Source organism: Platalea leucorodia (genome assembly GCF_965183815.1).
Source record: "Platalea leucorodia genome assembly, chromosome: 4".
In the NCBI taxonomy this organism is placed as follows: Eukaryota; Metazoa; Chordata; class Aves; order Pelecaniformes; family Threskiornithidae; genus Platalea; species Platalea leucorodia.
The window spans coordinates 66,504,308-66,517,553 of NC_138826.1; the positions used below are offsets into that span (position 1 = coordinate 66,504,308).

Sequence of the window (13,246 nt, forward strand, 5' to 3'; positions counted from 1 at the left end):
ACAGCAGTGGTATTTTACCAGGCTTTTTTGGCAAAACTCCACTTTCAAATTTGCTCAGGGGATCCCACATATGCTGGTATCAAAACTGTGTTTCTGACAGGAGCAGCAGACTGTTCTTCTCTTGAGCCTTATTCATCCACTGCCTTACCCCTCTAGGTACGAGGATAGGTACAGGCATGGCAGGATTACAGGGGGAAGGATGTGATTGTGCTGGCCGTGTTGGGACGTTGTCCCTGGCTGATGCCAGGGAGCAATCCCTGTATTACACACAGCTCATGGGGCAGTAAACCCACACTTGCATACAGAAGGCCAAACTGTCCAAAAAAACCCAAACTTGAACCCAGGGGACTCAAGTCTGGCTTGGCTCCCACCCCTGCACATCAGCTCTGCTGAGTCCCTCAATAAATTGTGAGCACAGAAACAAAAGTTTGTGCACAGTTTTTGGGTAAGCAGGCAAGCAACTTCTGGAGTTTTGTGTGAGAAAATAGGACACTTGATGACCAAAGCATGCATTTTTAATACTTAAAACAATACATCCAAAATGCATTTGGAAACCTTGGTCTGACTAGGTTCATTTTTATGGTTATAACTACATCATACTGTATAGTTAAATGCCTTGTTATTTCTATGTGACATTACCCTCGGAACAACGCACAAAAACAAGGGCTGTACAGAAGACCTGACTTTTTTTTTTTTTAAATGTCGTCTCACTCTTTTTACTTCTTTAGCTGCCTTCTCCTATCAAATGGCACTGCCTATTGCAAGTGTGCAGCTGGGTTCGAGGGGAACGGGACGTTCTGCACAGGCAAGTGGACTTTGTTTCTTCCCTTTTGAAAAAAAAACATGCTTGAAGCACTCTGTGGTCACAGTGGAGCTGGTAAGAGATGAGCGCTTCCCTATGCACCAGTTAAAAAAAAAAGAAAAAAAACAAACAGGAATTGCTGCCAATTTGCTCAAAACGAATAAGAGCCCGACAGGTGTAGATTCATAGCAAACAAAGGGCTCAAAATCTCCAAGTTGCAAGGCATTGTGCTAGGGGAGACCAGAGAAAAGGGAACGTGCCATGCACAACCCAGGCCCCATTGTTTGCAGAGTAATGAAACCTGGATTATGACTTTTACTCCTTTTCCCAACAAAGCCCAGAGAAGAGAGGCCAATTCAGGGTACAATAGCACTTCCAGCTATTGGAAGCTGTATAGCCCTACCATTTCCTCAGCTTTCTGAACTTGCACAGATTTCTGGGGTGGCAAAATAAACTTCTTTAGACCAGAGATATCTGAGAGACCTTCAGAAAGGGGCAACAGCAGCTTATCCTAGGTGTTCCTCCAAGAGTCTGGGATGGCCAGACTTACAAAATAGACTGCTTCCAGCTACAGTGATTGTAATTAATGTTACAGTTGGTTTACTCAATCTTTACCTGATTAAAATACTAATTCTCTTGGGAACAGAAGCATATTTGTCTACTTACAATGGCTGGCAGGGTCCTAATCCAAGATTTTAGCGCTCTTACTCTGGCTGCTTTCGTTTTCTCTACTGGCACAAACCAACCAAATCCATTTTAATCTGTTGGTGGGAAATTCCCCATGTGCAGGAAGAGCTGGGTGACACAGATCACCCATAGCAGCTCTGCACCCACCCTTATTCCCCTATACAGGATTCCCAGGCAAAACCAGTTACAGGATAAGTCATCTCCCCAGTCTGGCTGTTACAGCTGCTGAAACAGCAATTTGGGGTCATTTGAAGTAAAAACTAAACCAACGTTTGGGCTGATTTGATTCGCACTGAAGACCAGGAAAGGCTCCCTCCCTGCTCTCGGGGAAACCCAAGCAAGCTCAATTTGCCAGCCTCTGACTCATCCAGAGTTGCAGAAATGCCATGAGTATCCATCTGAATAACAACCAGGGCTTTTTGTCACAGGAGGGGGCCGGGTGGTATTGCACTCTAGACCTCCTGCAAGAGAAGGCTATTTCATCTGTGTACAGAAAAAGGCAAGCTAAGGGAAGTCTTCCAATGCCGTTTAATCTAGATAATAACGAAGGTCCCTTTTTTGGTGCTTGGTTGGAACAGGCAGAATCAGATGGGAAGTTACTTAAAGTCAGTCCTGGATGAATTCTTATCTTCCAGACTAGAAGCATCTTCTCAGCTTTCCCTCTTGCAATCAATAGGATATATTAAATATCTGGCACTAATGAAGTCTATGGCCTCTTAAATCAGAAAGGTTCCGTGTTCAGAGGATGTTAGCAAATCCCTTTAAAATAGACAGCTTAATCTGAAAAGCAAAAAGCCATTTAAGCACATTGTTTTAATCTGTGTTGTCACTATTCAGCTATTGATGCTTGCAAGACCAACAACGGTGGCTGTTCTGCCAAAGCAGAGTGCAAAAGAACAACTCCTGGCAACAGAGCATGCATTTGCAATGCTGGGTACACTGGAGATGGAATAGTCTGCATCGGTAAGCATTCCCAATCTATCACAAGGAGGAACACAGGAGTGAGTTTTCCTGTAGATGGAAGAGCCTTCTTCCACTATGACCCAGAAGTGCAGTTTCCTGATACTATAGGCCCTGACACCAAAGGCATCTCTACATGCCACATGGTTGATACTACTTGGCAAACCACGCAACTACAGCGGTGTGGTGTGACACCAAAGCTTATTAAAAAAGATCTACCTCTCAACAAGGATAGCCCCATCTTCAGCAGCTTGATACACTCACACTTCTCTGACCATTGCAAACTTAAAGACTTTTAGACACTGTTGTACCATACCTCCCCAGGTATGGTTTTAGAAATGCTGATGGCCAGGTTTTAGCCTTCACGAAGACAACTGCAAGGTCTAGACTGAGGTATTAAGTAGCTAAGGGAAGGAGAATCATTCCTTCACAGTTGTCGTAAATCTGTATTTCTAGTATACTTTACTTAAAATTCTCCCTTCTTGGGTTTTCAGAAGTCACTTTTTTTTTAATTATATTGTTTGTTTTATAAAGAAATCAACCCTTGTCTGGAGAACAACGGTGGATGTGATAGAAATGCAGAATGCACACAGACTGGACCCAATCAAGTGAGTACTTTGTCAGTGCAGAAAAATAAGACTGGCCAACTGTTTACATTTGGGTAAAAAAAGATTTCTCAACTTCATTTTTAAATGGAAAAGTGGATTTCATAGCAAAGTCTGAAAAGTATATGCTTCCCTCAAAAAGGTATTTGAGAGGGAGTGTGGACAAACATGAAAAAATTAATTTCAGTAAAAGAAATCCAAAACTGCAGAGGAAAGCAGTGTTTTGCTGTTTCAAGTGGTTATTTTTCTCCTTTGGGAGGTTTTGATGTGAAAACCTGTCAGTTTGAAAGTCTTGCCAGATGATGTTTCTTTTTTGTTATAGAAACTGTCCATGGAAAAGAAATCTATTTCAGAGTAGCCCTTCTCCCAGAATAGCTCAAACATATCCACAAGGAAACAAAACAGGCTGAATCATAGTTCTCATATAGGGGTTACAGCATACCAGCATCCACTCGCTCCTCTGCTGTTCTGTGTCCCCCATACAGAAGTACACACGCTCCCCAAAGAAAAAGAAGTATAAAAGGACAAGGTGGAAAAAGAGAAACAAATTGGCCTAGGCAATCAAGTGACACAGATTAGTGTTTCTATTTTTATAACGGTTTCAGAAGAAGCTGAATGCCCTGATTGCAGCACTACTTATCATCCCCCTATAGTTTCATATTGGCAGGACTGTAAGCCTCCAGCGAGCACTACACAACAGTATTTCTTCAGGAGCAATGCAGGAAACAGCAACCAGAAGTCAGAGGCCACCTCCTGCCTTCCAGTTGTCCAGGGACAGGAGGGGCAATAACACCATCAGCCCTTTTTGCCACTCCTGATCAATTAACTCTTTGCCTTGACTGTCATTTGCAAGTCTACATTTCTGGTGGGAGCACAGAACCACTTCACTCCTTCCCCATTCCCTCTAGACAAGACAGGTGATGGCTATTTGCTTCCATACACTTTCACTGGGGATAGAAGTAGTAGCTACAACATGATTATTTATACTTCCTCACCCATGGGAATATAGTTAACATCAGAGCAATAATAAGCCCCACTACAAAAGTCCCACTGCAGCAGAGCCAAACTTACAGGGCAGAAATGAGTCTGCTTTCTGTAGGGCTTTCAGTCATACAGATACCTAAGCCACTGCTATTACACTGCCTACCAGTTTTATTTCTGCTGCAGAAATCTCCTTGAATTTTCAATCTCCTACATATGAAATGTGAATTCTAAATTGAGAACCATTAAGCAGTGAATTGGAGAGGAAGAGAAGTCATTTCTTTGCAGCCATGTTAATTTTTCATCTTTGTGGTAACTGCAAGTGCAAAACAGAGTAATCATGACTTAAGTGTCAAATGCATTAGCACTGTATGGGAAGCTGTCAATACCATCAGGACACAATTCCAAATATGTTTTGAAGATATGTTTCATCACTTTAAAAAAAACAGGGGAAGGGAAGGGAAGAGAGGGGAACACCAACCTATGCAAATAAAGTGAGGGAAACAAATTAGGAGTTTAACCTGTTTTGCCAGCAAGATGACTGTATGCAGGTGTCAGAGGGGTCATTTCAAATGACCAGGACAGCAGAAGAGAGATGAGAGATAGGCAGAGAAAGGGCAGATAGAGCCTCTTGGAAATTGTTATTCCCCAATCTCAGTCTATGGTTGCTCATACTGGCTAAGAAACTGCTGAGGGAGAGATGATGTACACCATATCACTGTGAAATAATCTGGCAAAAAAGTAAATTAAATGTAAGTGTGCTGAAAAAAGTCAAACACCTTTCCATGTATGCATGTTTTCTGGTTTTGCTTTGTAGGCAGTATGTAATTGCTTGAAGGGATACTCCGGAGATGGTAAAAGATGCACATATATCAATCTCTGTTCACAAGTAAGTATCCATTTAAAGAGAGCATTTTAGGTCTTGTTATAATCATTACACTTTGGGGTTTGTATGCATTCAAAACTAAGTCAGATGGGTAGATCTGGGACCCTCTGTGCCCAGAATCCACTTACGTTAACTTAGCTAATTTTTAAACGTGCTTAGTTCAGTACACACTTTAGTGTTGTCACCGTTTTAGAAACTACACACGCAGTAAGGCCTTTTCCCAGGCCACAGCCTGGACATAATACAAGTGAGGGCAAGACTCATTACTTAGTCTTAAAAAAAGCACTTCAGATCTAGAGAAACAGACCCTAGTCCATAGTGGTAAAGTGCAAGTCATGTCTTCTCAGCAGATATTTTGCCATTGCTAGAATTCATATAAAAAGCCACCACCTAAATTTGTGTTTGGGACACAGCGGGCCTGCCAACATGTCAGTTACTGGGGGGCAGAACAATGCAGCTTCTAGGCAAGACAATTAAAGAGCTTGGTTCAAATGATAAAAGAGAGAAGTGTGATCTATTGCATGTTACTTGTAATGTTAAGAAAAAAAAAAAAAAAAACAAAGGCTCAGGTTGTTGATGCTCAGGGGCCAGTTCTAGCTGTTCTAGGAGCCAGGTGATTAGAAGCCAAAGAGAATAGCCTACAGTGGATCAAAACCCCTATTTATTTTTAATATTCTCCTGTCATTAAGTCCTCTGGTGTGATTTGGGACCATATCTGTGCAGCCTGAACAAGAGAAATGATCAAGTGTCAGCACACACAACCCCTTCTCAGTCTGAAATTTATATAGCTAAATCAGAGTATCAAATCCTGACGTTGCTGGGTCATTACCAGTGAAATCCACGTTGGAGCAATCCAGGCTCAGGGGCCTGAGCATGCCTGGGCTCCCTGGAGTAGGTGTTTCCAGCAGAAGTCCCAGCCTGCGGGCTCACCTAGGGCAGAGCTCCCATGGAGCAGCCAAAGAACAGAGCCCCACAGCCCCTACGGCCATGCATAAGCTGCATCCCAAGCGCATCCCTGTGGGTGCATCATATAGGATAGCAACACTGCAAGCTGCAGAGGCGGGTTAGTCAATAGTGAAACAGGAGATGCAGTGGGAGGATGGAAGCCTGTCTTGATGGGGAAGGTAGAAGGAAAAAAGAAAAAAGCATTCTCCACAGAAACTATCTCCTTCCTTTCCCTCCGCAACACACAACACAGGGCTTCCAATAGCATTCCTCATTCTGTCCCTTACTTATCACTGCAGGCTGAGAATTAGCTACATTCATTTCACACAAGCTAGCTCACACACTGCAAGCCACCTAATTCACAAGCAACGTGGTGCCCTGCACCAGTCACATCGCTCTGCTTCTTGGCAAGCTGCAGCAGAGACATATCCACTCTCCCGTGCACATCAATCCTTTGTGCTCCAAGTGCAGTGACAATAATTCTCACCCTCCCAGCGTGGCCTGTCAGCAGAGTTTCATCTCTGCAACCTTTCAAGGTTAGAGAAAGAGCAAGGGCAAAAACAGAAGCTGGAAGAACGGAAGCTCAAAGTTATGAGCTGCTGCTTCCTCTGATTTTGTATGCTTTTGCTTTTTCCTATGCCTTATTCCAGCAATTCTGCTTCCACTTGACTAATTATGCCAGGCTAATTATATATAAAAAACAAACAGTCTTGAGAAGCATCTATGTCAGACCAGAGGCTAATCTGGCTTCATCATGGCCAAACCTCTGTACAGCAAAGCTTCACAGGAAGCTATGATAAAACCAAGATTACCAACAGTTCACCTAAAGCTAGCCAAACAAACAGCAAGTGCACCCAAACCCACCGCTTACAGGCAGTACTCACTATGGCCTGTCAAGTCAGGTCCTGCTGGTAGCTCCCAAAGGAGCTTCTGCTCCCACTCATGGCCTGTGGGAAAGGATCCCCGAGATGACCAGCGGCAGAAAGGACACCATGAAACAAGCACAAGAAAAATAAGATGGCTTCTCAGTTTTTCCTGATTTGCTCTCAAATCCAAGGTAGAAATGTATCTGCAAGCTGAGGTGCTAACTGGGGAGCACCTACTTGCAACTGGGCAGAGCTCTGAACCCCAGCACGCTGCTTCTGGGTGAGGAACATCTCCCCTTAGCACAGAGAGCTTCCTGGAGCAGGTGGCCAGGTTTGGTGCTCCAAGCCTTAGGTCACACTGGTGGTGCACCCGTGGGCAGACAGGATATGTTTTAGAGGAGAGCACATGTGGCAGGTCCCCGTTCCAGCTGGCCTGGGCCATCAGACAAAGAACAATAGACAGAATTATGCTAATGCTACTCTAGAAATCCAGGCTCCTGGCACCACAAAAGTGATTTACAGCTGTAAATAGTTCCTTTCAGTGTACATCAACACTGCCTTGGCAGAACAGCTAAGACTTATCCCCAAGGTCCAGAATGAAACCTGCCTGGAAATCTTTTGGATCCTTATAGCACCATAAACTGAAGATGTAAGGAGGGAATCAAAACTGCATCCTCTGCATAACAGGAGAGTTATTTCTTATGAACTTTAAATGCTCTTTGTTGTTTGCAAGAAAGTATATACCATCAGAAGTTCCAGTAAGATCTGGTTTCAAAAAGCTATTGGGATTAAGTCTTTCTAAGCTATATACATGGAAAAAAAGTGATGAACTAGAATTGTTTTGTAAACCTGGCAATGAAGGAATTAAATATTTTAAATTTTGATCTTACAAGAATAACGGAGGCTGCAGTGAATTTGCCATTTGTAATGACACTGAGCTGACAGAAAGGACCTGCACCTGCAGACCTAACTACGTTGGGGATGGATTTAAGTGCCGAGGCAATATCTTCCAGGTAAAGTGCTGCACGTGTTTCCTGTCCTTTATTTTTCTTCAGATAGTTACTTAATACGATGGTTATCTTTTGAAACATGCCAGTTTTTCTCTTGGACAAATTGGCAAATGTACCCCAGAATTTCAAATAATTCCAGTCCAAGAAACCCAGAATAGGAGCAGGATGCTGCAAGATAACCATACCTGCCAAAAACACCCAAACAAACAAAAAAAAACCCACAAAGACAAAAAACTGATGGACAGTTATTATGACTGCAGTACTTGACTGCAGTACTAGGGAGTTAATAGTGGTATTTTTAGGTTTCGAAGAAACCTGTTCTTTGATAGAGCAAGGTAAGAACAGAACAGGAGCAATGCAGATGGGCAGGATTTATTCCAAACCAGAAGTTCCTGGTCTTGTCCGAGTGCTGCATTTGTTTGCACTCCACAGATGTTGCCTCACATTTGCAGCTCTGTTAAAGTCTTGTTCTTGATTGCAGGAACTTCTCAGGAACTCCAACACATCTAGGTTTTATTTCCACTTAGAGGTAAGAAAAGGTTGAGTAGGGGGTTTGGGGAGGTTTTTTTGTTTGTTTGTTTTTTGGGGGTTTTTTTTGGTTTTTTTTTTGCTTCAAGGGTGTAGGGGGGCAGGGAGCAGGCAAGAATCTGGCATGTACCAACATCCTTCAACTTAATTGGGACTGGATTTGGATCACCAGTCACTAATATCAGAGATGCTCTGATTTAAAATATTAACTGCCATTAAAGCCTCTAGAGAATTAACGATCAAGACCAAGACCCCAGGGAAATCTAGGGCCTCCAGACCAGGCATAAAACTGAAGCTTTCACCCATTAACAGTCCAAGATCTTCCAGCACATCTCTTGAAGTCTGATGTGAACAAATACCACTCTTCTACTACCCCTGCTGCATTTGCAAACTGTGATGCTGTTTTCAGTTGGCCCTCTGAAACGTCTCGGGACGCTTCTGTGTGTTTATAGACAGCCAACATGCACCACCAGTTCTCACTGCTTTTTGGAGACTGGCAGTAGTAATTCTCCATTTACCCTGAGCCTCAGGGCAGCACAAATCTGTATACTGGCCTACTAGTCCAAAGACTCATATTCTAGCTTCGATTCTGCTACCTGGTAGACAGATGGCTTCCTCTCACTTTAGCAGAGCTTTCTTCTTATTTTAGTTTGTCAGCGGTCATTGCAGAGTGCCTGCAATACCCCAGGTCCATTACTCTAACAGTAATTAGTCTACTCATAGGTACAAGCAACCATGTATCAACTAAATACACGTACAAACACATGCCTATATCCACTCTTGACTATCTCAGGATGAAAAGGTTTATTCATCCTCCCTTGCCCAGGAGGGAATAAGCCTCTCCATCCTCCCTATGCTTAGTGTTTGTTGCAAGCTTTCCCTCTTCTACTGATCGTTGTCGCAGAGGAAACAGGGACTTGGCTATAAGCCAAAAGAGCAAGAGAAAAATCTTCCGTTTTATACCCATGGGCAGAGGTGACAGAAGGGGCTGGGAAGGAAAGTCCACACCATACAAGAGAATTTCTCTCACCCTTGCACTGCAGGGAAGGGAAACCAATGTGCAGCAGCAATGGGGCTGTAGGCCCCACCGCCCACTCAGCAGGGCTGCCCCCATCGCTGCGTGACGTTACGTGCATTAACGAATCATTAATGCTTTGTCCTCTTAACTTTGGCAGGCCTTGTCTATCAGAGATATTGCAGGTCCTGGCCCTTTCACTCTGTTTGTACCTCACACAGATGTACTAAACAGTGACTCACGAGTAAGTAAGAAGGCCAGAAGTTTTTGGTGAGATGGCCATGAGTTTTCGGAGTCAGATGCCTTGCTCAACTGCTTCTGAACTCCTCCACATTCTGCTGCAGGTCAAGGACTGGATTGCCAAAGGAGTGATGGCTCAAGTCCTCCGGTACCACATGGTAGGTTGTGCCAGTCTGCTGTACAATGACCTGAGGACAATCACCAACGTCACCTCTCTCCACGGGGACCCAATACACATCAGCTACTCTCAGGTAACAGAACATGAAGAGGCGGGGGACAGACTAATAAAACAGTCTGCTCTCATTCCGCTTTTTTTTTTTTTTAAACCTGAATGGTTCCCTTTCTTCCTCTGATGCACAAAATTAAATAAATAGCATTAAAAGAAGATTGCCCATTCAGCTGAAGCGTTCAGCACTTATCCGCTACGCAAAGAGTGCAGTTGTACAACCCTTGCTTTGACACAAGTTATTTTATCCTCAGACTCTGGCTTTATGAGCATGATAAGAGTTCGAAAAAGCAAAGGGCAATTTCTTAAAATTGAAGCAACTGTTTGCTGCAAAGAAAGGACAATCTGGGCTCACCATATCAAAGAAATTTGTCATTACCCTCACCCTCGCACAAGGTTCCACAGAAAATGTGTTTTTGTTGCCTTTCCAGAACTCGCTGGTTTTGAACAATAAAGCTGAAATTATACTCAGTGATGCTGTTGGCACAAATGGAGTGATCCATATGATAAACCAAATTCTGGTCCCATCACATATGCAAGATTTCCCCCTTAAGAAGGTATGTATAGCTCATTGCCATTCTCAGTGCAGGAGCTTTTCCACAGTTACTGTTAGATATATAAATCACGTAAGTCACAAAAAACCCCCGTGATACTAAAAAGACCTTATACAAACATCATTTGACACTGCTGAATAAGTTAAATATTGTATTTAAAATTCATTCAGGAATTACAGTTATACTACAAACAGTATAAGAGGAATTCTGCACAGGGCTTTTACAGTGGCATTGATTTCATAACAAAAAGTGACTTACAGGGGAAAGCAAACCAATATCTGCTTTTTAAATACCCATTAATGTATTTATTAGATAAATTACTGAAATTCCTTTCTTTGTAGGAAAGCCTTAAAATGGTTGCAGTCAGACATGGGTACATCCTGTTCAGCAGTTTGCTAGAGGTAAGGACACAAGAGACAGCAGCCATTTGGCAAAGATTTTAAACACTTTTTTTTAAGGACAAAAGCACAGACATGGCACATGGCATTAGTGGCAGGATGGTGTTCAGTGGAGCCAAAGGGCTCACAACACAGTACGCAACAACCCTGGTCACCACATGGTCCCTCTCCCACAGAGGTGGGTGGGATGTCAAGCAGACACACAGCCACCTTTCCCCTCCCCGCTCAGCTCTGTCTTACCATATGTCAAATTACGTGGCGAAGCTTTGACCCAAGTATGAATTTTTGAGCCCAAAGCGGGGCCATCAGCCTGGTTTTCAGTGGGCAGCCCTGGGTTACGAAGCACTTCTGAGAATTCAGTCATATAACTCAACTTGGGCAGCTCAGCTCGGGCATCTGGTTCTTAAAGTCAGGGTGTTTGCAGGCTGGTGACCAGGCGGCCCACAGGCCACTGCATCCCAGCTATACTAAACATTCACTCCATAGGGTCAGTGTTGTTTTAGATGGAGCATTAATCCTCCACCCCAATTTTTGGTATGTTGCAGAAAAACAACCTGCTTGGGCTGATCAACGATCCTATTCACAAACCCGTCACGCTCTTCTGGCCCACAGACGCAGCTATCCGTGGGCTGCCACAGGAGCAACAGGACTTCCTCTTCAGGAAGTCCAACACTGACAAACTGGTGCAGTACCTCAAATTCCACATTGTCCGTGACGCTGCGGTAAGCCCTTGCTTTTTAGGAGCATTGCCAAGGCCAAGACATGCAAGCCCAGACACGTGCGTTTCCCCTGTTCCCTTCCCAGGTGATGGCCTACCAGCTGCCTGTCTCCACCTCACTGAAGACCCTGCAGGGCTCCAACCTCAGCGTTAGCTGTGGGGATAACAGGGACATTGTAAGTGCTCACTCTGTCAGCACACTTACCCCTTGCCCCTGCTGCAGAATCCACTCATGCAGACCCTGCTGTGCCTGTGCATAGCCCCCAGAAAGGGTCAGTGGCACCAAAACTCAATCGGTCCTCACCAGTCCGTGCCAACAGCCACAAAACCGGGGCAGCCACCTCAACAGATTCAGCAAACTAGATGGTTTGCAAGACTCTTTGGAGCTGTCATTTTCTGTGCTGTAAGATGCTATTTGTTCAAAACAGCTCTCAATCACCTCAAAACTGACATACCAGCACATTTTAATTTCTCCTACAATGAAATACACAATGGAAAACTATTTAGGTGAACCTGGCTTTGGCAGAAACCTCACGAATGCAGCATCTGCAAACTCTGGTTTGTAAGCACTTACAAGCTAAGATTGCAGGCATGTATGCAGCCTGTTAAGCCAGAACAGCACATTTTTCTTTGCAAATGTATCACACCATCCCTGGCAAGCATCTGCTTCTGAAAACATGACTAAGCCTAAATGTGTGTAAGGTTAACCTGTGGACATAGGGCTGGTATACTCTGTCCCCTTCAAGAAAGGCAGAAGATCTGCCCATCTGTGATGTTATAGCATTCAGCTATAGATCCCCAGATTGGTTTAGAGCAGAGGGAGGATTATCCTGAACACCCATGCAGGACATGGATTCAGCCTGGCCCCAAGGAAGACTGGCTCACAACTTGTCACACCCCCCTCTCCCCATCCCACCTCTCAGGGTGCCCTTTTCCTGAACGACAGACAGTGCAAGATAGTGCAGCGGCAGCTGGAGTTCGACGGGGGCATCGCCTACGGCATCGACTGCCTGCTGACGGACCCCAGCCTGGGGGGACGCTGCGACAGCTTCTTCACCGTGGATTTCATGGTCAGTCCCCTTTCTTGGTCCCCCACCCTGGCAAAGACACAGCCAAAGGGCCAAACCCTGTCATCACAGAGACCAGGGCAACACACGCAGCAGCTTTAGCACTACCGAGATTAAGTCCCACCATTTCCAGCTGACTTCATCTGCCTCACTGGTTACAGCTAAGGTTATGCAGCACAGCACAATGCCTGCAAGATACACAGCAGAAATCCTGCATCCACACTAAGCAACACACAGGACAAGTGGTTTCAGTTAAGACCAGCTTAGCGAGCCCTGCCCTGTTTTCAATAAGAACAGTACCATACAAATGCAAGCATAAATTTGAGCAAGGACAGATCTTTCTACCTTGCTTTTACATAAATACAAATTCCCACTATGAATTTGGTCATACAGATTGCATTTACAAAGTTCCTAATTACAAAGGAACAGCATTGCTGTCCCAGCTGCACAGGGTATTAAGGACACAAGGCAGAACTGCCTCATCTGTTAGCCAGGATCTTGGTCTCACATTTCTTGCTTTCACAGAAATATCCTTTAACACACCTGAACAGGCACTAGTAGCGTGGAGGAGGTTTCCTCCATGAACTTTGATAGGTCCCACAAACAGGAAGTTTTGAAACCCATTTTGAAATGGTTTCAAGCCCAAATTTACTTCAGTTTAATTTGAATGTATGAAAAAAAATTACCTAGAAGTAAAAAAAAAAAGTAGTCAGTCTTAAAAAAAGCTTATGGGAATTTATATTTTAGTTATAAAACCA

At 44.0% G+C, this 13,246-nt stretch overlaps 1 protein-coding gene across 1 annotated transcript in view; it reads left to right on the forward strand.

Annotated features, from left to right (window-relative positions):
* The window catches only part of STAB2 (stabilin 2), a gene marked incomplete at both ends in the record, with an annotated part of 87,095 nt that overhangs the window by 56,348 nt on the left and 17,501 nt on the right, over positions 1–13,246 (forward strand). The window contains 13 exons of the mRNA XM_082311375.1: positions 729–805; positions 2,327–2,452; positions 2,984–3,057; positions 4,853–4,924; positions 7,626–7,745; positions 8,224–8,271; positions 9,446–9,529; positions 9,630–9,776; positions 10,183–10,308; positions 10,647–10,706; positions 11,249–11,425; positions 11,508–11,597; positions 12,345–12,491. Of these exons, the coding sequence (XP_082167501.1) occupies positions 729–805; positions 2,327–2,452; positions 2,984–3,057; positions 4,853–4,924; positions 7,626–7,745; positions 8,224–8,271; positions 9,446–9,529; positions 9,630–9,776; positions 10,183–10,308; positions 10,647–10,706; positions 11,249–11,425; positions 11,508–11,597; positions 12,345–12,491 (1,348 nt within the window). The remainder of the gene's footprint in view (positions 1–728; positions 806–2,326; positions 2,453–2,983; positions 3,058–4,852; positions 4,925–7,625; positions 7,746–8,223; positions 8,272–9,445; positions 9,530–9,629; positions 9,777–10,182; positions 10,309–10,646; positions 10,707–11,248; positions 11,426–11,507; positions 11,598–12,344; positions 12,492–13,246) is intronic.